The sequence below is a fragment of the Ictalurus furcatus genome, chromosome 10, assembly GCF_023375685.1.
Source record: "Ictalurus furcatus strain D&B chromosome 10, Billie_1.0, whole genome shotgun sequence".
Classification (NCBI taxonomy): Eukaryota; Metazoa; Chordata; class Actinopteri; order Siluriformes; family Ictaluridae; genus Ictalurus; species Ictalurus furcatus.
This window is the reverse complement of record NC_071264.1, coordinates 3,495,399-3,522,177: the sequence shown is the minus strand read 5'-3', so window position 1 is coordinate 3,522,177 and position 26,779 is coordinate 3,495,399. Positions and strand designations below refer to the sequence as shown.

At 44.3% G+C, this 26,779-nt stretch overlaps 1 protein-coding gene across 1 annotated transcript in view; it reads right to left on the bottom strand.

Annotated features, from left to right (window-relative positions):
- The window catches only part of ell (elongation factor RNA polymerase II), a 33,659-nt gene extending 7,284 nt beyond the window's left edge, over nt 1-26,375 (bottom strand). Inside the window, exons 1-7 of the mRNA XM_053634433.1 lie at nt 26,196-26,375; nt 15,587-15,631; nt 7,228-7,349; nt 6,777-6,940; nt 3,252-3,499; nt 2,812-2,936; nt 1,906-1,996 (exon numbers count right to left, since the gene is read on the bottom strand). Of these exons, the coding sequence (XP_053490408.1) occupies nt 1,906-1,996; nt 2,812-2,936; nt 3,252-3,499; nt 6,777-6,940; nt 7,228-7,349; nt 15,587-15,631; nt 26,196-26,330 (930 nt within the window). The 5' untranslated portion in view covers nt 26,331-26,375. The remainder of the gene's footprint in view (nt 1-1,905; nt 1,997-2,811; nt 2,937-3,251; nt 3,500-6,776; nt 6,941-7,227; nt 7,350-15,586; nt 15,632-26,195) is intronic.
- Between the last annotated feature and the right edge of the window lie 404 nt (nt 26,376-26,779).

Genomic DNA, 26,779 nt, shown 5'->3' with positions numbered 1-26,779 from the left:
GTGTATGCTCCGGGTACGCTCCAGGGAAACACTCGTGTTGATTTCAAAACAGAAAAAATAGCTTCCACTAGTCACAAATTGTGTAAAATGTTAAGCTGCACAAAAGTTATTCATTTAGTGCTTGTCCCTTTCAGCACTTTCTCACCAACAAGTCCACTTGTCTAGTAGTCCAGAGCCACAGAGAAAATGATACATTTGCTTCTGATTTGGTCCAATTCTGTTTTCCACTACATAAATACAAGCGAACTTAATTTTATTATTATTATTATTTTTTTTTCTTCTTGGGGATGTCTTATTCATGGGTCGGAAAACACAGCAAATGCTGCGTGTATTTGGCTATTGTTTGAATAACCGTTTAAATTATTTCACTACATTATGTACAGTATATCGTAGACCAGATAATATGAACGAATAAACGTGTGTTTTAGTTTTGTATTGAGGGCGAGTAGAACACTTTGCTGACAAAGCTAGAAAGTGGCCTAGGTGTAAGAGTTCAAAGTCCAGTTAAGAGCTGCACAGCTGTGACTGATTAGCAATAGCAAATAAAAGTCATTAGAAGAAAAAAAAAAATTCACTCTCTAGGTCTATTTCAGCAAAGCAGCGAGTAGAAATGGCGATATATTTATTAAAATCCAACAACAATGCCCCCACACACTGGTTATTTCTCAGAAACGACTTGTTTTACCACTGTGAAGCAGAACCAGTACAACACGCAACCCTCAAATCTGTTCACTCGAACACAGTCTGGCTTTTGCTCATGCACAAAACTGCAAAACACAAGCAGAGTAAACTTGCACAAGAACAATAAAAGGAAGTGAAATTCATCCTGGCCATGCAGAGGGCTTTTTATTTTCTTCGCACTCAGAATACAGGTTACTAGGTCTGATCAGTTGACTTCGGGTTTTGGAGATTCGATCATTCATGGGTTGAGCATTTCGTCCTTATCCATATAGTGTATTGTACCGTTTGCGCTCTTCAAAAATACTATGAAATCGCATCACATTGTGCTTCGGCGTCTTTGCGCGTGGGTACTAATAACTGCATACAGGCAGGACCGTAAGTATTTGGACAGCGACACAATTTTCGTCATTTTGCCTCTGTACACCACCTCCTCAGGGGATTTGAAATGAAACAATCAAGATGTAATTGAAGTGCAGACTTTCAGCTTTAATTCAAGAAATATCGCATTAACTAAAAACGGAGGGACTTCAGGTAAAAAAGAAAGTATAATAATTTTTAAAAAGGGCTGCAAATATAATTCCCCCAAACGGTTAATGCAATATTTTAGTTGAAACTCTTGAATTAAAGCTGAAAGTCTACACACTTCATTTCAAATCCTTTGAGGTGGTGCACAGAGGCAAAAATGATTAAAACTGTGTCGATGTCCAAATACTTATGGATTCCCATCGCATGGCCTCTTTGGGTTGATTAGAAAATGACTCCCTTTGATTTTGCGCAGAAGGTGAAAATTGGAGCTAGAGTCTGCGCATTCAATGGAGCAGTGGGTCCATCGCTCACCCACCCGTACTGCCTGTGGACACCTACATCCCCGCTTCGAGCTGACAGCGTGCCACTTGAGTGATATTACCTAAAGTACAACTTAAGATGGCGCTATGAACATTATCTCAAAACTGGTAAGTACAACATTAATGAATTAATAATTATGTAAAATGCTAAACTGTACAATTTGTACACGTATATTAATTTTTATGTTGTCAGGAAAAGATTTTAGAGCATTAAGTCATGAATGCCTTATCTACCATTTGCCTATACCAAAAATACACTGGTAAACAGCATTTACACTCAACACAACATATTTTTTAAGGAGAAAATCTGCTGCTCCCCATGAGTTTGAGAAGCGATTCCATTGGACGCTAGCTTCTGGAAGAGAGAGAGCAGACTGACCTGAGATGGAGAGCTACTGGCCTGTTCTTTGTGCGGGCTGACTGGATTCTCCCCAGGCACTGGACCACTGCTCTGAGGCTTGCACAGTTTCCTGTGGAGGAATCAGACAGACAGATGTAGCAAATACACTACAAAAACCACCGCACAATTGTGCCTTCACATGAATGTAGATATGGAGCAAATACAGCTAGAACAAAAATGTCAAGATTTTAAGAAATCACACATGACCTGGAGACATTTGTTTCACTAGGTCTTTAGAATCACGGCTCACTATACGGTACAAAGCAGTAGGCCAAGTGTGCTAATGTAATACAGCTAGTCAAACTTTTACAAACAAATCCTTAATTACAAAACTGAATCTTTATTAGAGTTGTCCCAATTTTCACACCAGACCAAGTGAGACTGACATGCCGCATAGCAACATGACTAGGTCCATGTGCAGGGGGCACTGGGACATGTGTACCTCTAGCTGAAGAGACATAGGCTTGATTGAGAGGATGAAAAGGAAAACAGAAGGAGGGTAGGTTAGTGAGAGCTGTCCAAATATGTGGCACCTTCTGCCAGCCACACACAGCGTTCGGATCACGTATGCTATGCCATAAGACCTTTGAACTGTTTGGCTGCATGGCTCTTGCACAACAGTCTCTAATTCAGAACTAAGAGTCTGACCGGGTGAGAACTTTTCTCTTTAACTGAGAGCAGAACAAAATATATTCATGTCCAAACTTATCGGAGAAATACACAATTGGATAAGGAAACATTCACAGAAACAGTATTTAAATTAATAATTAAATGTCCAACAGAACACTGGATCAGAAGGCTTAAATTGTAATCCCTAAAGAAAAAAAAAAAGAAAAAAAAAAGGTCACGAGTCTGCATCAGACTCGGTTTCTACGCTCAGCTTACCGTACAAGGATCCTCTTTAGGATTTGCTGGTCTACCTCAGTGTAGCCAGGCCAATCCTTCTGAACTTCCTTAAACAAACAGTCCTTCAATGTGAAGGTGTTGTCCTTGTTATTCAGATTAGCCACCTGTAGGGAAAACAGGGAGAAAATCTACACCATCTCAAAATGTATTTAAATAAATAAATAAATAAATAAATAAAATTGCAAATCATAACAAAAATGAATTCTATAAGCTTAGTACAAAAAGCCTTTTCTGGCACACACACACTAAGCGTTAAGCTAAAGCAGGTGCTAGGCAGTTCCTGATGTGGTAAATTAGCTGAAGTGGTGTGTTCAACAACGTGAACTCTAAACATACACATACCTTCTGTTCACATAACGGAATGTGGTGAGGTTTTTTTCCTGTGAAAAATAAACCTGTTGCAGGAGGCTTACACGAACCTGTTGCAGGAGGCTGTCCAAAGTATCTTTATCCTGGGGTGAGAGGCCGTCCTTCGTAAGGCGCACCAGCAACTCAGGCTTGCGGTAGGGTTTGAGGGCAAGTAAGTGGACAAGGCGCTCCCTGAGTGGCCGCGGCAGCGCCGTACTCTTCTTCATGTTGCTGGAGATGAGCACAGGACGAGAGAAGCGCCGCGATGGGGCCACGTCCGAAAGGGCCATCGCTGCTTTCCGGATCTGGACCCGTTTACCTGAACAAGGAACAGCCGAAAAGACCATCAAAAAAAAAGTCAAGCTCATCTATCTATCATCCATCCATCTCTATATCTATCCATCTCTCTCTCAAATACGCAAGGAGACTAGGAAAAAATGTAATTAACAGAACTTAATTATTAGAATTAATCAGCGATCATTTCCCCACCAGTGAACAGCTGACTGAGGACGGTGTTGAGTGATGTTGAGTGAGGCCGAGTGAGGCCGGTGTCGAGTGAGGACGAGTGAGGCCGAGTGAGGCCGGTGTCGAGTGAGGACTGTGTTGAGTGAGGCCGAGTGAGGCCGGTGTCGAGTGAGGACTGTGTCGAGTGAGGCCGAGTGAGGCCGGTGTCGAGTGAGGCCGGTGTCGAGTGAGGCCGAGTGAGGCCGGTGTCGAGTGAGGCCGAGTGAGGCCGGTGTCGAGTGAGGCCGAGTGAGGCCGGTGTCGAGTGAGGCCGGTGTCGAGTGAGGCCGAGTGAGGCCGGTGTCGAGTGAGGCCGAGTGAGGCCGGTGTCGAGTGAGGCCGGTGTCGAGTGAGGCCGAGTGAGGCCGGTGTCGAGTGAGGCCGAGTGAGGCCGGTGTCGAGTGAGGCCGAGTGAGGCCGGTGTCGAGTGAGGACGAGTGAGGCCGGTGTCGAGTGAGGACTGTGTCGAGTGAGGCCGAGTGAGGCCGGTGTCGAGTGAGGCCGAGTGAGGCCGGTGTCGAGTGAGGCCGAGTGAGGCCGGTGTCGAGTGAGGCCGAGTGAGGCCGGTGTCGAGTGAGGCCGAGTGAGGCCGGTGTCGAGTGAGGACGAGTGAGGCCGGTGTCGAGTGAGGACTGTGTCGAGTGAGGACTGTGTCGAGTGAGGCCGGTGTCGAGTGAGGACTGTGTCGAGTGAGGACTGTGTCGAGTGAGGACTGTGTCGAGTGAGGCCGAGTGAGGCCGGTGTCGAGTGAGGCCGAGTGAGGCCGGTGTCGAGTGAGGACGAGTGAGGCCGGTGTCGAGTGAGGACGAGTGAGGCCGGTGTCGAGTGAGGCCGAGTGAGGCCGGTGTCGAGTGAGGCCGAGTGAGGCCGGTGTCGAGTGAGGCCGAGTGAGGCCGGTGTCGAGTGAGGCCGAGTGAGGCCGGTGTCGAGTGAGGCCGAGTGAGGCCGGTGTCGAGTGAGGCCGAGTGAGGCCGGTGTCGAGTGAGGCCGAGTGAGGCCGGTGTCGAGTGAGGCCGGTGTCGAGTGAGGCCGGTGTCGAGTGAGGCCGAGTGAGGCCGGTGTCGAGTGAGGCCGGTGTCGAGTGAGGCCGAGTGAGGCCGGTGTCGAGTGAGGCCGAGTGAGGCCGGTGTCGAGTGAGGCCGGTGTCGAGTGAGGCCGGTGTCGAGTGAGGCCGGTGTCGAGTGAGGCCGAGTGAGGCCGGTGTCGAGTGAGGCCGAGTGAGGCCGGTGTCGAGTGAGGCCGGTGTCGAGTGAGGCCGGTGTCGAGTGAGGCCGAGTGAGGCCGGTGTCGAGTGAGGCCGGTGTCGAGTGAGGCCGAGTGAGGCCGGTGTCGAGTGAGGCCGGTGTCGAGTGAGGCCGGTGTCGAGTGAGGCCGAGTGAGGCCGGTGTCGAGTGAGGCCGAGTGAGGCCGGTGTCGAGTGAGGCCGGTGTCGAGTGAGGCCGGTGTCGAGTGAGGCCGAGTGAGGCCGGTGTCGAGTGAGGCCGGTGTCGAGTGAGGCCGGTGTCGAGTGAGGCCGGTGTCGAGTGAGGCCGGTGTCGAGTGAGGCCGAGTGAGGCCGGTGTCGAGTGAGGCCGAGTGAGGCCGGTGTCGAGTGAGGCCGAGTGAGGCCGGTGTCGAGTGAGGCCGAGTGAGGCCGGTGTCGAGTGAGGCCGAGTGAGGCCGGTGTCGAGTGAGGCCGAGTGAGGCCGGTGTCGAGTGAGGACTGTGTCGAGTGAGGCCGGTGTCGAGTGAGGCCGAGTGAGGCCGAGTGAGGCCGGTGTCGAGTGAGGCCGAGTGAGGCCGAGTGAGGCCGGTGTCGAGTGAGGCCGAGTGAGGCCGAGTGAGGCCGGTGTCGAGTGAGGCCGAGTGAGGCCGGTGTCGAGTGAGGCCGAGTGAGGCCGGTGTCGAGTGAGGCCGAGTGAGGCCGGTGTCGAGTGAGGCCGAGTGAGGCCGGTGTCGAGTGAGGCCGAGTGAGGCCGGTGTCGAGTGAGGCCGAGTGAGGCCGGTGTCGAGTGAGGACGGTGCTGGTGTTGAGTGAGGACAGTGCTGAGTGATGCTGGTGCTGAGTGATGAGGGTGGTGAGTGAGATCGAGTGATGATGGTGGTGCGTGTGGACGGTGTTGAGTGATGGTGGTGAGTGATGTTAAGTGAGGACGGTGGTGAGTGAGGACGGTGGTGAGTGATGTTGAGTGTGGACGGTGTTGAGTGAGGTTGAGTGATGATGGTGGTGAGTGTGGATGGTGGTAAGTGATGAGGGTGGTGAGTGAGATCGAGTGATGGTGGCGAGTGTGGACGGTGTTGAGTGATGGTGGTGAGTGATGTTAAGTGAGGACGGTGGTGAGTGATGTTGAGTGTGGACGGTGTTGAGTGTGGACGGTGTTGAGTGAGGTTGAGTGATGATGGTGGTGAGTGTGGACGGTGTTGAGTGATGATGGTGGTGAGTGATGTTGCGTGAGGACGGTGGTGCGTGAGGACGGTGGTGAGTGAGGACAGTGGTGAGTGATGTTGAGTGTGGACGGTGTTGAGTGTGGACGGTGTTGAGTGATGATGGTGGTGAGTGATGTTGAGTGAGGACGGTGGTGAGTGAGGTTGAGTGATGATGGTGGTGAGTGTGGACGGTGTTGAGTGATGATGGTGGTGAGTGATGTTGCGTGAGGACGGTGGTGAGTGAGGACAGTGGTGAGTGATGTTGAGTGTGGACGGTGTTGAGTGTGGACGGTGTTGAGTGATGATGGTGGTGAGTGATGTTGAGTGAGGACGGTGGTGAGTGATGAGTGAGGACGGTGTTGAGATGCAGCGAGTGATTTGTACCTCAGGTGATCAGATGTCGATGATGCTGATAATCAATACACTGATAACTTGTGTTCCATTGTAATTTTTGTCAGTAACGTTGTTGATTGAGTTACAAGTGTAGAAAAGTGTGGAAGCGGAACTGAAATTAAATCTTTAAAAGGAGATTTTCTCGAATTTCACTAGAACTTCCAGTTAGAACGCATGCAGAAGAGAAACGTTTCAGTTGGGGGGAAAACCTGTAGTTTTCAGAAAGATATTATAGGAGAAAATACAGAGGGTTTTCTCAGACCAGCACACAAACAGGGATTTTACTGTCTTACCCACGTATCTCCCACCGGGCTTGATGACAATGGCACCGCGGCTGCGTGTCTCCTCCTCTGCCTGAGCCATGCTCTGCCTGGCCTTCTGGTACGAGTCGTCCGTGGCACACACTGTAATCTTATCCTGGATCCCTCCCAGGCAGTCCAGCTGTATGCTCCCTTCACTGAGGAAACCAGGAGGTGCAGATGATTACTAACCTGAAGTTCCTAACACCTGAAACTAACTGTATGAAATAATATGTTAAGGTGAACATTAGCCAGCTGGAGGAGCTAGATAAGCAAGTGCTGAAAACACAACAGAAAAGTACCTCAGCATGAACTAAAAAGTTCCCCCACCACAATGAATGGATCATTACAATCTAATAAAGTGCTACAGAGCTATAGTTACAGACACGTTTGCTCATCTGGGGAAAGTTGCTCATGTAGAGAAACAGAGAGAAATCTAGCCTACCTTGAAATGTACTGCTGGATGCAGTCAAAGCTGCCCTGGGGATTATCCCTCCCCACATTAGACAGATAGAACGTAAACGTTCGCAGATCATTTGGACTCGTGGACTGGGGTATTGAGATTTTCTGTTGGGAGATAAAACATCATAAAAAACAAACACAAACACAATACTCTAACAAGCCTCCACTGGATAAGCAGTGGACATTGTTGGTTTCAACTGCTGCTTAATTTATCACATAGTCCAGTGCTAGAGCACAATAGTCCAGATGGTGGGTCAGCTGGTAGAGATGTTTGGCAACGGACGGTCAAATCAGATTTACTGATGGTGGGTTTTTCAGTATAACATACTGAACATGCTCCCGATGCATCTTTCTGAACAACTCATTGCTGCTTACAAATCATCCTCATAGTGCTGCATCACCACTTACACTACACTCTTTTACGCTTTTTAACCCGTATAACTCAATCTGCACAAATCACTCGATCTGCACTATTCAGTCCTCATGCACTCGGACTTGTGCTGCACCTTTTCGTCCACCCATATGAAATCCCTCCCTTCATTTCTGTCTCTGTTCGCGTGTTTGTACACACTTTATGTTCGCTGTATGGGCATGCTGCTGTAGCACAAGAACTTCACTGTTTCTCATGTACTCTAGTTTTCTGGTGGAGTACCTTTGACAGTGAAGCAAACTTGAACATATAGGCGTAAAGTAAAGACTAAAGGCATCGTCACTCATTCGACACATGTAAGTTTTGTTTGAAATACCCGTGTGGTTTACACTGGTGTACGGTGAGAAGATGAACTTTGAAAAACAAGAACAGCTGAACATGGAGATGCTGATAGAAATCATGATTGTAGGAATGTGATGTTAGACAGTGTTCTCTAAAAGATCACATTCCTTTTGCTGTACAAAACTGTGAGCTGTCCGTGGTGCACTCTGGGGAATCCCGGACGTGAAAGACTGAACCTGCATGATGACAAGGCGTGAGAACCCGTGTGCATGTCGGCAGGGAAACGGTATGGATTATTGGTCACACGAGTGGATTTCCTTGGAACCAGTGACGCATCGGGACTGGGAACCGGCACAGATTATCCTGAGACAACTACGAGTCGTCGGAGTGTGTGCATTTATCCGTGTGTTTCAGAACGGTGTATAAAACGAGGACTGTACACGTCCTCTTTAAAGGGGTAGTGCTGCTTATTTTTGCTGCCTATACAAAAACATTTTGTTCACACATTCATTTCTTAGCATTTAGAAAAATATACGCAGTTACTTACACAAATCTTACATTCTGTCATGTTTACATGCAGCCTAATAATCTGTTAATAATCTGACAGAGGTCAATCTGAATAAAAAAATTATTTATTTATTTATTTATTTTTATTTATTTTTAAATGTAATACCTTAGGAGCAAATCGAGGAAACTGCCTGAGGCCAGACTGAACACGGTGGGATAATGTTCCGTTCGTTCAATATTGTATTCAATAAAACAGCAGTAATCACCATGTAAACCTGTGTGATTACTTTCATCAGAACCTGAACGCGTGTTTGAGGCACGATGTTCTTGAAAACGGAAAAGGAAACCCAATTAGAGATTTTAATCTATTTATATTTCAGAATATTTTGAGGTTAGCGTGGTGTGAAACTAACATTTTCAGGCAGATGAGTTACAGGAATTGGGCCAAAATGTTGCCTAAGCATTTGAGAAGTCAGATATTCAGCAAGGATGTAGAACATACTGAGGAAAACTTTATTTAAAAAAGTATTTACTTCTTGTGGAAGTACGATGGCTTTAAATGTTTGTGAAGAGGAGATAACATTGGACAAGGAGGAAAAGCAGTGCATAAAGAGACAACCCTTCCTCCTGAATGTCAGGCAATGTGGAGCAACTTTACTGCATTCACAACCTCTTCTTCCAGCAGTCCGTTTAATAAACACACTGATGATGTTTTGCTGAGGTGAACATCATTAAAAACACAAGATTAAAAAGGCGAGCAGGCAGACTTCGTGAGCACAGTAGTTCAGTAGTGCTCCAATACGTAGGTAAACAGTCATTTGTTTCTCTGGCTGATTTGAACTCATTTAAAGCAATGCAAACGACTGCACGAGTGCAAATGAATGAATATTCATCTTCATCCAGAATTGAACAGGCGAGCAGACCTGCTGCACGGTACAACCCCGGGAGCCACAAACTGCATGAACTATAAATAGACGGTGTGTGTAGTGTTTTGGGACACTCCTTATTATACCCCGGAGTCTGCAAGAACAACAATATTTTGCTCGCTAATGTCTGTGTTGGAGAGGTCTGAGTGTTACACTGGCGTGCAAAATAACTCCTCTTTTTAAACTGATGTGTAAATCACTAAACAAGCTCATTTATCAGGGTCGGTTTTCTGTAAGACTGATACTTCTCTACATCCTCATCATCCATGAATTAATAAATACCCTACATTCCGTACAAGGCTGGTCCTAGATCAGAGGTTCTCAACCTTTTTAACTAAAGTCCCCCCCCCCCCCAAAAATCATGTGCCCTCCATATTGGAGGAGACCAGGTATAATGATTATCTACACTATATAAAATCTATCTATATATAACTTAATCTATAATCTGTTTTTGATAAAGATAAAAACAAATTTTTCGCTTTTCTGTTTTTGTACATTTTTAAATTACTTTTCATAACTTGTGATTTTTTAAAATGACACTTATAAAACTATATAACGGACAGGTATAGCATATGAACTATCAACAATGTTTCTGAAGACTATAACTACTCTGAACAAGAGAACTAGGCTGTAATAACGCGGACTATTACATTCATCTTACGTTCCAAAAACATTCGCATGTGAATGATGTAAACAGGGACGAAGGGCGCGCTTCGTTATCTATGACATTGTTAAACCTCTGGCTCTCAGCCTCTCACTGAACAGAGCAGATGCAGAGAGAGGTGTGAGTGCAGCGGGAAAGTAAGACCTCGCGCTTGCAGGACAGTACTGGTGACATTTGGAAAGTTGCTAAGGTTTGTCCAAAAAGTCACTTAGGTGCTTTTTTTTCTTTAAAAAAAAAAAAAAAAAAAAAAAAAAAGAGAGAGAGACAAAAGAAAAAAAAAGTCGCTAAGTTGGGAACACTGGTCTGCACCGACAGATAAAAGGCAGGCTAAGCTCCACCTCTCCCCAGCAATAAGAAAATACAGAGAGAGGGGGAAGGTGGGTTTTTCCCCATTTATACACATTCTATTTGAAAAGCAATAAAATACACCGAGAACCCAAATGATGCCCCGTCTGTGTTTTTGTCTTGAAAAAATTTGCGCCCCCAGGTTCAGAACACTGTCCTATAGATACATACTGATCAGGGGCTACAAAATCTAATCAAATCGTAGCAAGTCTCAAAATCTCTGCCTTAACAATCAGAATAGCATCACATCATATTGGCCTGATGCTAGCAGTTAGTTCCAGCCCACTAATTTGATTGGTCGAGCAGTGTACCCAAGAGTATAAGCACACTGGGACGTTTCCCTGTGTGTACGTGTATTACACCCCCTGTCTGTGTTCACCACATAAAATTCCACTTCCTTTTCGAAACAGTCACTACAGTAGCGTTGGCGACATCATCAGCGGACGTGACACAGGATACTTTTCAGGAATATAACTTTTCACTTAAAATATGAAAAGCTCATCAGCTGAAGATGAAAAGGAAGAAGGGAAGCCAGTTAAAAAAAAAAAAAAAACACAAGATGATACTGAAAATGTACTGTTATGTTTCTTACTGTTCGTAGCGTTCACCACCGTTTCTGCTATAAAACTAGGTTTTATGTTTTATTTTATTTTTCATTTTACAATAAGCAACATATGAACAAGAGTTTTTACTGATAGTTTCTCAAATAGGCAGGCGTATTCAAACGCTTTCCCCACGAGCAACACTTCCCCGGTTTTTGAGAAACCATCAATAAAAATTCTTGTTCAAGCAAATCAACAACTTGATTACAGCAGCGTTCACTAGAGTTCACCATAAGGCAGATAACATCCTGGCTATGAAGCAGATGCGTTCAAGCATGAATTAGCAGGAGAGTTTTTTTTCTAATTGCTTTGAGTGCATAATTATTGTTTGTTCCCCCTGGTCAAAGTCGCTTCAGGGCGGTAAAGGAAACATGGACTAACTGGCCACTCCGCCCACACACAATCTTACACAATACAGTACACAGTGCTGATGTGTTCTCAGATCAGTCTCCTTTAACCCAAGCTTCCTTTCACATGCAGCCCGAAGATGGACGACGTTATAAAGCTTCGGCTTCATGCTCTATGAAACGGACTCTCTGCACTCATTACTTAAACGTTCATACATGGATTTCAGGTTGAAACGTGCCAATGATGTATGTATATATACACTAAATTTTATATCTATACACACATACACACATTATATATATATATATATATATATATACACACACACACACAAAAATATACATACACACACTATATGGTTCATGTTTTGTTTCTCAGAAAGATGCAAAGCTGTGTGTCAGATTTATTTCATAAAAACGATGCCACTGTACGCCGTACCCCGTACATGGCCGCTGGGCTTACTGATAGCATTCTCAACAAGATTGTTAAGTATATGAGACCACTTTCTATTGTGGATGCTCATGGCTTCTGTGAGATGGTCAACACATTTTGTCCAGGGTATACACTTCCCTCAGCTGATTGAGAAGAAATATGAGGAGACCCTTGAGAGAGTGAAATCTTAAAAAAATAAAAAAAAATTGTAAAAAACCCCCATCACTCTCACTACAGATGCATGGGCAAGTCACTGAGGCATACTTAGGAGTCACCTGCTATTTTATTAATGAAGACTGGGAGCTGATTTCATATAACCTGACCACAATGCCAATTGAAGAGCGTCATGCAGCTGAAAATATGGCTGCTTGGGTGGAAAAAGCAGCTGAGAAGTTTAGTATATCCATGGCTAAAGTGTTGGTTGTTGTACATGACACTGTTGTTGTTGCTTGAAGAATCCTGGAAGAGAGGCAGAGGGTTACTTCTCTCAGGTGTGCTGGCCATACACATCAGTTAGTTGTGAACCATGCTCTAAAGGATGCCCAGATCAACAAGACACTCAGTGCTGCAAGACGCCTTGTAGAACATTTTTTTTTTTTTTTTTTAAAAAGAGTGAGCCGGCCAGCAGCAAGCTCAAAGCAAAGCAGCAACGAATGGGTAGTCGTCAGCATCATCAAATACAAGATGCATCAGTAAGATGGAACAGTTCATTTGGCATGATCAGTCGCCTGCTGGAACAGAGGTGGCCCGTGACAGCAACCCTTTCAGACCCTGAAGTCACACAGCGAGGGAAGTGCTACCTGGATCTGAAGAGTGATCAGTGGAGCCTATTTGAAGAATTGGAACAAGCCCTTTGAGTGTGCTACCATCTTCCTGAGTGCACAGGCTTAGATCACTGTTTCTGCTGGTGAAGGGCCTTCAGAAATCCACACAGAGCACACCATTTGAGACCACTGCTCAAGGCTTTTCAAGCTGCTGCAGAAGAGGAGATTGCTTCAAGATGGATGACAGAGACCACATTCAGAGATGAAGCACATAATGTATGTATTATTGATGCTGCGCTTGACCCACGATTTCAAAAACTGACGTTTCTCCAAGCAGAAGAGAGCCTAAAAGTGCAAATCAAAATTCAAGCTCTTGCATGGCCAAAAATATGTATAATTAATTTAAAAAAAGTGAGAGAGAGGAAACACGGCAACCTCATGTGGAACAGGAGGACGCAAATGCCATACTACCGGGATCAGAGAGGAGGCCAGTGTCTCTGCTGGACACGTTACTTGGTTCAGATTCACATGAACCCAGCAACATTGAGGAAGACGGCAGACATGATAAAGATAACAACGAAACAAAGTGAAATGCAGACAAATGAGGTACGAATGTATTTTGGAGAACCACCTAACTGAAAGGATGAGAATCCACTCGACTGGTGGAAGGCAGCTGACTGGCCATCATGGCAAAGACATACTTGTCTGTTCCTGCAACATCAACCCCATCTGAACGCCTCGACCCCATCTGAACGTCTCGACCCCATCTGAACGCCTCGACCCCATCTGAACGCCTCTTTTCAACCGCAGGAAACGTCGTGACGAAGAAAAGAGCCAGTCTGATTGCAGAGCATGTCGACATTCCTCCACAATCATTCTAGCTGAACTCTTCTGTTCACCCTTTCTTCAGAAAAGTTCAATATTGACATTGATGCTTATTCAAGTTTTTTATTTATTTATTTAATTTTGATTACTAATACATGCCTATTTTATTGTTTAAAGTGAATGATGCCCTTTTTGCACTATTTATGTTGGACTTGATTATGGGATGCATTAAATTTTTTCGGCACTTGGAAATTTTTTTATTTGTTTAATTGAGAAAATAGTTCAATAAAATGTTGACGATGGCGGAAGTTACAGTTATTATTTATTGGTAGATTAACCAAAGGATTGATCAACGACCCCGAAAAACAACTATCGGAAAACGAATCAGAAAGATAATCATTTGTTTAATAAAAATAAATAAATGTAAAAATCTATCAAGTAATCAATTGCAAACGTAATCGATCATTGCAGCCTTAATCATAACCACTGGAAGGAAACACAAGGTCGTATATAACTATAAATATTATTATACAGTGGGGTCGGAAAGTATTCAGACCCCTCCGTTTTTGCAAACTTTATATTAGATTTAATTTACACTTGATTAAAGTTAATATTTGTAAACATTTTAAAGATACATGGACAAGCTCTCATTTCACGAACAATAAAAAAAAAAAACCCCACAAATATTTTAATCGGAACTGTAAAGTGTTGGCATCAGACATATTTAATACTTAATTTCCCCATTGCCGGAGCAAGATGTATCTGGACTTTCTCATTTGGGCAGAATATTGTACATGACATCATTTTAACAGAGTTTATAGTCCTATACAGATCTTAATAATCTGCTGTCTGCGTTCGGAGCTGAGCAACATGAACAAATGCAGGTAATGAATGAATTAATTAAAAAACAACAACAAACAAAACAAAACTAAAAAAAACCCCAGCTACAGTCGGCCTGTAATCAACTTGTGGTATGTTTTTACACTGTAATGAGTAACATGTACAAAACAATATATTACATACATCTGGCCACGCCTCCTCCTATTCCTTCCTCAGCATCGCTGCACCCTATACCCCTCTAAAACTTTTTTCTTTAAACCATTTTCAAAAACATCCCTATAAGCGTAGAGTCTAAGTGTAACACTTGCATAAAATTACGGATTAACCTGAACATTTCAGCCCCTAGCCTTCCTCAGAATGGCACTGAGAGTGGAGAACAGAAATGAAACCGTGTGAGAAGGACCACGGAGATCCTCACGTATACGAATGTGATGTCCACAACTGCCTGCACAGTGGTGAGGACATTTTAGTTTGAGATTTATTGAAATAGATATTTAGAGAATCGCTATGTGATTATAATATTCCAATAAGAAAGAACCAAATGAATAAATTTTAAAAAAAGCTTTTCAAAGTGTGTAACAGCAAGCTTCAGCAACCGGAAGCAGGTCCAGTACGAGCCAAGTTAATCAGACAGGAGATGACTCAGGGCAAACACACAGTGATGAAACTGCAGTGATGAACATGTGGAGTGGAAATGTTTTAACTTCTTAAAACCATAAAAGAAAAGAAAACAACCCCCAAAAAAAACTTCTCTCCAGACAACACTGAGGTTTCCTGGACTGTGTGTCAGTGGCATTAACATGAGCACTGGATCAGGTTGAGGTACAGGTATATTAGGGACTGTCATGTAGTATTGAGGTGACACCCTACTTCATAACCAGTGTCTCTGCACAGCACTTTAAAGTTGAAGAAAACGAGAGAAAATGAATTCTAACGGCTCTCGAGTGAGTGCGTCACTGCTGTAGGAGGAACAGAAGCTGAACGAACACACACATTATTCTTCTCTCTGTAATACCTTATCTGGTCCAGCCCCGTGCTTGTGCTTTACTATAAAGGTCATTTTGACAGATATAGAAGCATGATGAGAAAACGAGTAATTCATTACATGTGATATTTATCCCGTCGTCCAGTGACGGCGCGCGCCACAAACACGTCTGTATACGACGGTAAATGTGCCAACACTCTGCGAAGCTTCCTTTCACCTTCGATGAACCTTTCTGTAAGGGGAATTCCTGATCGTGAAAGTGAGGCTGTGACTTAACGTCGTAATGGCCGACTTATTTCCAAAGCAAAGCAAGGTTTCAGGTTTGATCACATTTCGAACACAGGGACATTTCTAATGTAAATAATTCTGAAGAGAAGACGTGAAACACTTACCCCTTGATTTCCAGTGAATCGTATTAGTGGTTGAGCAGAAAGACCCTGAGAAAAGACATGAAAGATTATAAACCAGGTGCATTACATTAGGAGCATGATAAAAAAAAAAGCTTTTGGGACAGTCAGAAGGTATTAAACGGTCTTGGAAAAGCGGAGGAAACTCAACCGATATCAAATCTACACTGACACATTCAACTCTCGAACTCAAAACTGACTTCACGTTAGATTAGAAAGACAAAGCTAGGCGAGCAACACATACTAAACAGTCGACCTTTGCTTCGATAAACGTAGTGGACTGGTCATGTTTTCCACAGTTACAAGGAGGATGTTGCTATTTTTAGGCTGTTTTATTTGCACAGAAGAGAATGCATCAAACCGCACACAACCACGCAAATAACATTCGGCTGCGCTGTTCACGACGAACGTAAATAAACCAGTGCAACAAAATGCACATATTTATCATTTTGCATATCATGTTACACTATAAGGAAGCAGCAGTTCCTAAAATTCACTCATGTGGATAAGCTGGCAGCTGAAATCGCTGATTAACTGAGAACACACCACGGTGGAAACTGCTTGGAAAATCCTATCTTAATGATGGGTCGAGGCTGCGATGTCTACAGGGGAGCTTATGAAAAGAAATAAACAAACTCTAAACCAGCAGAGCGGGACCTCGATGCACTCCATGAAAAATGATGAAGGGTTAACTGTCCATTAAAGCAAAATAAAAAGCGTTAGTCTTCATTACTGATTACTTTGGGCCAATCAGATGCAGAGATGCCTCCAGGATGAGAGGACTCCCATCTGCATCAGCATCTCTCTCAAAAGGGTCATGAATGAAGCATGGAGCACGAGTTATCCCGCTGTTAGCCGCGGTGACATATACATACAGCCGGATGTTTGCGGTATTAGCGCCAGCATGTTTGCAGATTTTGGCACACTTGAACGTCTCGGTCCACGACTCGCCGGCTGCAAGCGTTGTAATTTATCAGGAACCTGAAGTGCCTCAAGGACTTCACCAGAACTTTGCAGTAATCGAAGATTTGGAGGAATTTTCCGGCTTCTGCTTGCTGCTGGACGTAGGATTTGATATACTAGTATGCTACTATGCTAGCAGACGTGCTAAGGGAAAGCAGCAGGGTTAGGAGAAGGGTGTAGCCTTCTCTGATACAAGATGAAGAGGAAGTTAAATCTTTCAGAGGAGGGAGCGAGAGTTTGATTAACTTTATTATACCTTACGTAATATAAGTGGTGCGTCATGATTAACAGCCTGCTCCATTAAGTAGCACTGAGCGTATTGTTCGATATGCTGATGTACTGAATTGACTGTTTCGTATCGAAGGAAGCAGTACGATCCACTGTATTGTTACGGCTCTAGAAGTTTTTATTCTTTTCTTTGTTGCCAGGCGTGTTCCCACCCAGGTCGGTTTAGTTAGCCGTCAAGTGTTTTGCTTCAGTATTTCTAGATAATCCTCCTTCCTCATGGTGACATCTATTTTCTGAAGCACACCAGTCAACTTTCCAGAAAAAAAACCCCACCACCCTAACAACATGATGCTGCCACTACCAAACTTCACAGTCAGAATGATTAAAAGCCTCACCCTTTTTCCTCCATACGTAGCGCTGATCGTTACGGCCAAACAGTTACATCTTTTTGTTTCGTCTGACCAGAGAACACTCCTGCAAAAGGCTGGTGATCACCTGCAAACTGCAGTCTGGGATATTTAAAAAATTGTTGTTGTTGTTGTTGCTGGCCTTGGAGTATGGGCTTCTTCCTTATGGGACAGCCCTTCAGGCCATAGCGATGTACATATTTTTGTACCTGAGGCCTCCAACTCCAACCAGTTCCTTCGTTATTGTCTTGGGGTTGAGTTGAACCTTTACTTTCATCACTGGGAGTTCATTTGTGCCTCCTTCCTGAACGATGCAGTGCCCATGTGGCCCCAAAGTACTTACATGCATACAATTGTTTGTACAGATGCTCATGAGACCATCACTTGTTTGACAATTGCTCCTAATTAGGAGACGGACTTGTGAAGGTCCATAGTTTTGTTACTGAGGGTAGCTTGGACTTTCCCATTGTAACAAGGGTCTGCCCTTTTACAGCCACAGGTGTGCTCCCAATTAACTCCTAATTATGATAATTGGCCAATCAGAAGCTTCCAAAAGTCATTACATCAATTGCTGGAGTCTTCCAGACTGTTTAAAGAGACGGTCAACGTTGTGTATGTAAACTTTTGACACACCGGAATTCCGATATGGTGAATTAAACCTGAAATAAATCCGTCTCTAATGGACGGTTTTATTACAGATGATCTGAATAAAGTAGATACCCTAAACGACTTTCCGAGAGAAGTGTGAGAATATGTAAAAACTGAGACAGAATATATTTAGCCTAGGTATATGTAAACTTTTGACCTCAACTCTACTCACAATCAAGACACTAGATGTACTGTCCATGTATGTGTTTAAATTTATAAACATGTACATAATCTTTAACATGGTTAATAACAAACGCTATTAATAACTTGTTTAGTCTCTTCCAGCTCCACCTAACCAGCCCCTTTTTTTAACACCGATATCCAGCTTGTTACTAAGCCTGTGGTCTCCCTGTAGGCCACAGCCCAGTCTCAGCAGGGATGTAACAAGGACACATGGCAAACAATAACAAAACTGTGTGGCAGTCTGGAAAACCCGTGAGATGTTGCAGCAGCAAACAAAACCTTTTTGCTTCTCAAGACCTTATTTGTAGGACATTAGATTAGACAGTGTGTTGAAGGCTTATTTAACCTTTCAGGTCTTTGTCTTTCCCCCCCCCCCCCTCTTTCAGCTAAAAACTGAAAGAGATGGTTTTGACCATTTTCGGTAGCATCCCTAATAAATAGTTACCCGAAATTTAAAATATACTTCTTCAAATTCAAATTTCATTTCATTATAACAATTATAAACGTGATCATTCTAATGCGATTAAAATGAATTCCCTTCACTGGATCTAAGGGCCCAAAAATGTTCCAGCATGACGACGCCCCTGAGCACAGGGTTCACAGGGAGGTCCATGAAGATGTCCGAGGTTGGAGTGGAAGAATCCTGACCTCAACCCTACTGAACACCTTCGGGATTAAACTGAACCCCAGACCTCCGCACCCTACATCAGTGCCTGACCTCACTAACGCCCTTGTGGCTGAAAGGACAAATCCCCACAGCCACACCCCAAATCCTAGTGGAAAGCCTTCCCAGGAAAGTGGAGGTTATTATAACAGCAAAGAGGGGAATAAACCTGGACTGAGATGTTCAACAAGCACATATGAGTGCGATTTTCAGGTGTCCACAAACTTTCAGTCATATCGTAGAACTGTGGTTCTATAAACACTGAATAACTGCCAGGGTTCCCCATCACACACAAGCCGTTGATTAGGGCATGTTATAACTAAATACTATAACAGCACCACATGATTCTGTGGTAAGGCCTCGAGGTGTGGGCGAGGAGAGTCTAGGTGTTGAAACACAGACACTCTTGTACGCTCCGTAAGTAACTAGTAATTCCTGTCTTGTGAGTAAAAAGGTCTAGAAGTTCATTCATTTATCGAGTGTTTTACTATAAACTAGAGACATCACAGATATCCAAGCAGTGTACAAAATGAGGACCGAACTCCGCTCATCTCACCCTAGACAACATGTAATACTCAGCCTGGTCATTTGAATGGGTTGCTGACATATCACTATTATCTGGGCCTGGAGCCCAGAATGTTCCACACCACACTGGCAGAGTGCTAACCTTGGGACAGAGGCTGGCTTCTGACCTGCGCTCACTGCACAGGGCTTCATACAGAAAAGGAAACGGGTATAACTCAGACAAACCCTGGAATAAGATTCAAAACCCGCCAATCAGCCAGAGTGAGCTTACAGGCTGCACTTCGGCCTTAGCGTGACAACTGGGGAGTCCAAATTGTTGATCAACAAGCGATTCCACTTCATAGGGTTAAATTGGTCTTCAAATTCACCGGCAAATCCTCTTTAACAACAGGACACATGAAACACTCGCGCACTACACCGAGCAACAAATTCAAGACAGTGCAAATGAGGGAGTCAAGGGCTGCTAAAGTTGACTTATTTTAGACTTACATAAATCCTAAGGCTGTAATGATATGACACATTGTACGTTTCATCTGGTATGTATATTTTATTTATATGATATTTATATTACCTATATAGTAAGAGACTTCCTAAAGCAGGAACTCATTCATTCAGCAAAGTCTTCCACCATTCCCACTGCAGAGCAGACACGATGCAAGCACGTTTATGCCAAAAGATCATTTTCATCTATAAAGGACGATCAGATGGTTTATTAGCACTATAGTACACCACCACAACACGCTGTACAAGCATCTGGAACAACTGGATCTTGTTCTTGAATGATGAGTCCGATTGTAACCTTTAAATTTACTTGTTTAGGGGCTGGGCTAGTCATCTACTAGGATGCTAAGTAGACGAACCGAGCTGGTGGCCAGCCACGCCCCCTAAAGACTCGATTATACTTACTTTCCTAGGAAAGTGTTTTGAATTTTAAAAACCTCGAAGCCCTTAAACCTACGGAAGAGTCTGTTTTGAGTACCAGACTTCTGGATTTTCTAGAATACAACAATGATAGCGAAAAGTTTTACAGAGAAACACAACTCGTCAGTGTGTTTAACATCGCTAAACATGTTACAGATCGACTTGGAATCCAGACGGACAGGGATGTCTCGGCGCCGACATTCCGTCTAATAGACACTGCTTTTAATGCTCCAAATGTACATTAAGATATGTAAGCCAGTATGTGAACAACGCCAGAAGTCAAAAAGCCAGTTCTCTGACCCAGCACCAGGGCATTCAACACACGGCTTGGCCACTGCTCAAATCCAAAGGAATAGTTCTAGGCTGAGGATTACTGAGGAGTCAGACTATTTAGATATGTGTCGAACACAGTTTATTTTTGTCAATCTTAAAGCTGCAGACACCGTGTCGTATCTCGTAACGTGAGTTTCCTATTCAACTATTTTATAATGAGCGTAAATTACAGCTAATAAACTCGTTACATTTATTTACATTAGAGGAATAAGGACAATTAAACTGGTAAGTGTGGCACGCCTGTGCATTTCAGGTGGATGTCACACAGCAGTAAGAGCTGTGATGACATGAATGTGCTATTTAATTATTTAAGGCACAATACCATGTGGAACAAGCCACTGTTAACAGTAAAGTAATGAAACAAGTATCCATGCATGTCAGAAGCATGGAAAAAAAACAAACGTTTTAGCTAGCAAGTTTTTAGTGTGTCTGCACTTGGCAGTGTGGTGGCGTACCTCAAGAGCGTAACACCGACGACCACCAAGACCTGCGACGTAGACAGATACTAACGTAATCCTTGTATATATTCAGCCCTATAATTAGCAATTGTGATAAATTATAAAATAAGCCATGTCTGTCATCATGGCAATGTGGTGGCACATGAGCAGAAAAGCACGTCCGGGGTTACTGGTAACTGTATTCAGGTTGCCACCATTTTAAGGGTGCCCGTCAAAGTGTTCTGGAGACTACCGTGAACTCTACCAAGTCTGGAGCTGAGCAATAATGTTGGTTCATGGTCTGTTTGGAAGAGTCACATAGATGCAGCCACAGACTTACCATACAGGCTTGAACCCTGAGCAATCGTGAGCACCCTGTTGAAGGGCTTGAACCTTAATGTCTGTCTTCAGCCCTAAAATGATAGAGTTATGTCTGATGTCAACACATCCATATGCTCCAAGAGAACCTAAAAACATCTCCTGGACTGAATGGTCTGATTTGGTTGATACCGAGGCAGTAGGCGCATGGTGGCAATCCTTGGGCTCCAGGAGATTTGGAGGGGAACACAAGCTCCGGCTCTGTGAAAGCCAGCAGCACCATGGTGCATTAGGCTCCAGTAGGCTAGCAAGGCTTCAAGGCAACTGCATTGAGCTAGCACGCATCCAGGTAGCCACAGGCCTGCCAGACCAGAGGAGACTGAGAATAACTTAACACCAATTAAGTAGGTTCACTGGGGTGTGGGTGGCGGCAGATGAGTAAAGCCCTTGGAACCGGAGCACAACTACGGCACCCAATGAACGACTTGGTGGGGAAGCTGATGGTCCTCTGGCCCTATAAGCACTGGTTGCTCCAGTGGGTGTGAAGTAAATGGAGGGGTACACAAGCTCCTATAACGTAATCCATAGTTAGGTTCCAACAACGCTGTGTCAGGATGCAGTCTGGGGTCTAAATACAATGCATGGACACACTCTCCAAGCCTGTGCTGATAACTGCAGAGGGTGTGAGGGAAATGGAGGGACACATGTGCACCTGTCCCATGATCCCATGAGTGATGGATTGAATTTAACCGGTATCACACAGACACACGCATGCTTTGGGAAATGGAAGGACACACACTCCTATCCTATGATCCAGACCAAGCCACTGAACAACACAGAGACAACAACAAGCTGTATCGGACATGGCAAAAAAAGGGGGGGGGGGGGGGGGTTGTGCGTGGCCAGACACACGTAGCACGACACGTATGCGACGTCATTACAGCAGAAAATACCAGAAACTGGTTACGATTCGGCTGCAGCTGCTTGCTACTAGCATTTCGTCAAGTTTTGTAAAATTAGAAATGCTGCGAAACTGAATTCAGGACTATAAATAAATCTAACAATTTATTAGCTCATTATAAATTTTAAATACAATTATATATAAACTGCTCTGTGGTGAACAGAAGCAGAGATACTTCCTGAATGCTCGTACATTGAAGACAAAACACCACGCCATTTCACGTCTTCATTTCATCATTGCGAGTGAAAAGAGCCGTCTTTCTCCCCAATAAAAGCGGTATATTAATCTGGAATGACGTGTGCAGGTGTTTTTTTTTTAACTCTCTGATATTAACTGACACGGCCTGTAAGCCCCGCCCACTTCCCCTATCTCACATGCTCACAAAAGTTGTCCTGACTCTCCGTTAGGGTAAACAGAGAATGTTTCAAGAATACGAAATAAAACCTACCAGAATGAGTGAGTGAGTGAGTGAGTGTGTGTGTGTGTGTGTGTGCGCGCGCACGCGCGAGACTCGGCTAACGTTAAACAAGTTAACTATATTTATCAGAGATGTTGAAACATTCATCCAAAAATAGTCAGGAGCTGCAGTTTTGCTGGAATGGCTCTAATTTAAAAAGAAAAAAAAAATGCAGAACGCACGTTTTCTATGATTTCTGTAACATCATTCAGTGTTTTTTTTAATCAGCCACCAGGTATTACACTCAAACTACAAAACTAAAGAAGCGAACATCCCAGACGATCGACTACTTTGGGACTATAAAGAGAATAACTGGCAGGTTTTGTTGGATTAAACCATTCCTTTAAACGAGGGATGGGCGAGATCTCATGGTTTGCGACATACCGGTGGAAATTCTCCCCATGACAAGAACCAGTCTTCCCGCGATAATAACAACGAAGCCTAGTTGATGACGTGTTTGTGTGCGACAGCCTACCACCCGTTCTCAGCTCACGTGCAGAGCGAAAACAAGTATAGCGGAAGGCGGACGCGAAGCCGAGGAGGAGTTCATCACTAAACGAGGAACGACCTCTACAATCTGGAACTGGTTTGGTTACAGGAAATCAGTTTTATTTTTAGATCAGTGTTTGTGTTTCTGATGCTCTCAAGATCACAGCTATCACTTCTAGCTGAAAACAGTGGAGCATGGCAATATATTTATATCATCACTGAAATCGTTAGCGCAATGAACACCAGAAAATATTGTGATATAGTTTTCAGTCCATATCGCCCATCCGTACATTAAACAGGTATAACGGATACTTGTAACATGCTCATTTTACACATTATCCTACCGTTTTGTAGGGCTGGGCGATATATCGTTATAACAGCAATATTGTGATAATGATTATGCGATACACTTTTCTAAGATATTGTTGGTACGGTGATTTGTTGTTTTTAACGTTTTTGATAATTACAAATTAAATGGTATTGAACGGATGCTGTCGATTTGATGGATTAAAAAAAAAATACTAATAATCTTTTGTCTTCGTAGGCATTACTCAGTTTAACTTTTTTTTGTTTATATAAATTATATATCGTGAGACGCATCGCATATCGTAGAAACGTCCTCAAGTATCGTGACATGATATTTGTGTCACATCGCCCAGCCCTGCTGTTTAATTACACGTCACAGCACACGGCGTGACGCTCGGACCCAAATGATTACACGTCACAGCACACGGCACGGCGCGGAGCTCATGATTACACGTCACAGCACACGGCGCGACACTCAAACCCAAATTATTACACGTCACAGCACACGGCGCGGCGCTCGGACCCAAATGATTACACGTCACAGCACACGGCACGGCGCGGAGCTCATGATTACACGTCACAGCACACGGCGCGACACTCAAACCCAAATTATTACACGTCACAGCACACGGCGCGGCGCTCGGACCCAAATGATTACACGTCACAGCACACGGCGCGACACTCAAACCCAAATTATTACACGTCACAGCACACGGCGCGACACTCAAACCCAAATTATTACACGTCACAGCACACGGCGCGGCGCTCGGACCCAAATGATTACACGTCACAGCACACGGCGTGGCGCTCGGACCCAAATGATTACACGTCACAGCACACGGCGTGGCGCTCGGACCCAAATGATTACACGTCACAGCACACGGCGTGGCGCTCGGACCCAAATTATTACACGTCACAGCACACGGCGTGGCGCTCGGACCCAAATTATTACACGTCACAGCACACGGCGTGGCGCTCGGACCCAAATTATTACACGTCACAGCACACGGCGTGGCGCTCGGACCCAAATTATTACACGTCACAGCACACGGCGTGGCGCTCGGACCCAAATGATTACACGTCACAGCACACGGCGTGGCGCTCGGACCCAAATGATTACACGTCACAGCACACGGCGTGGCGCTCGGACCCAAATTATTACACGTCACAGCACACGGCGTGGCGCTCGGACCCAAATTATTACACGTCACAGCACACGGCGTGGCGCTCGGACCCAAATGATTACACGTCACAGCACACGGCGTGGCGCTCGGACCCAAATTATTACACGTCACAGCACACGGCGTGGCGCTCGGACCCAAATTATTACACGTCACAGCACACGGCGTGGCGCTCGGACCCAAATTATTACACGTCACAGCACACGGCACGGTGCGGAGCTCATGATTACACGTCACAGCACACGGCGTGACGCTCAGACCCAAATTATTACATGTCACAGCACACGGCGCGACGCTCAGACCCAAATTATTACATGTCACAGCACACGGCGCGACGCTCAGACCCAAATTATTACACGTCACAGCACCCGGCGCGGAGCTCGGACCCAAACATTTGAAAGGTTTATAAAGTAAAAAAACGAATTGATGACACGAACAATACGGTTTCGAATAACTGCGATGAATAATCTACAAAGAGTAGACAGATTAATCCGGATTATAATCTTCTGGTTGTTGTTATTGTCATCATTATTGGATGGATTTATTACCACGCCGATCTGTGAACACGGGGATTTGTGTAAACCTGGAAAACATGTTCACTTACTCATCCACGTCGATATCTCATGATGTCATGTGCTTCATCCACCCTTGACATAAACTGTTCACTCGATATGACATTAGCAGGCGTGACTCAATCCAGCGGAGACACAGAACATACCTATAGCTCATTGGGAAAGCTCTGATTTGAACAAAACTCCATATGAACCACGGCTACACTGCTGTTCATTAGGACTTCTGCCAGAAATAAAAACAACTAATCTCTCTCTCTCTCTCTCTCTAGTGGCTAGATATTTTGTTTGCTTTCCATCCCTTGCTTCTTACTGTGGTTTTAAAATGGTGGCATTGAAACACTGTAATTGATTAGACACATTCCTGAATAACAGTCTTGATTTAGTTTGTGTTAGAAGAACTGAAGTCGTGTAATAAACATGTAGAAGGTAAAAACACTTTCACACAGAAACAGAAAGAAGCAGGCCAAAGCTATAAATCCATCCATCAGGGAAGTTTCTTGAGCTGAGGTAAACAGTTTGGGTCAGGGTTTAAAAACTAAAGCTCAGACACCATTAGAAGAAAGATTAGCAGTGAGCTCAATTTACAAACTTGAGGCGTTAGCTTGCTAAACAAGCTTACATGTTTATTAGCATGTACAGTTTGGTTTGTGCTGAATGTGAGCCTCTCTTTCTTTCTGTCCTGCTATTCCCTCATGGTCATTTTCTTGGAAATAACTTGAGTGGTCGGTTAAACCCCCAGCACCATGGTGCTACTGAGTAAAGCTGGTTAGCTAGCGAGGTGTTGTGGTTAATGAGTCTTCTGTCAGCACATACCTGTCGCTTGCTAACAGCCTGGAGCTGGCTGACGGATCATCAGAGCTACCCTGTCTAGCTAGGCTAACGTTAGCTCTAATAAAAAGCTGGAAGGTACTGCAGCAGGAAACAATATTTACTCCGCTCACAGAAAGAGAGAAAGAAAAGCAGGCAGAGATGACGGTCAGAAACAGAAGGGCAGCCGTTACCTTACTGCTCTGATAGTCTTCCAGCGCTCTCAAAGCACTGTCAGTAAGTTTAACGTGAAAGACTGAGATATTGCTGCCATTGCTCACTCTTCCACAAGACAGTCCGTAACACTGCTCCTCCTTCAACGCCGCCATCTTGCTACCATTTCCACGCTCACGCACTTCTCGGAAACGCGACAGACCTCTCGTGCGTTTCTAATGAATATTCATAACGCTGCCGTTACGCGGTAGGCGTGGCTTCGGTTGGAGGCTCTCCCATTCAGGGTGATGGGAAATTCCTGTCGAGAACTTCATGCACCCAGGAACGCTTTCTGGAGTTAAAGATGTCCCCGTATGATCTATTCACAGCACGGGTGTCATTTTAAGAACAATATGACAATATAGCAGATATGTATCATTTTCATCGAGATGTTTTCTTTTTCTTTTATTCCTCAGCTTTCCACTCATCCAGTACTGGAATAAAGTCAGTGTGACGTTCGATACTGGGGATATGAGGAAATGAAGGGACCGTCTATAAAGTTACATACCACATTGTTAAACACGATTCTAACTTCAATAGCATTTGAAGGGAATGACTTACAGTC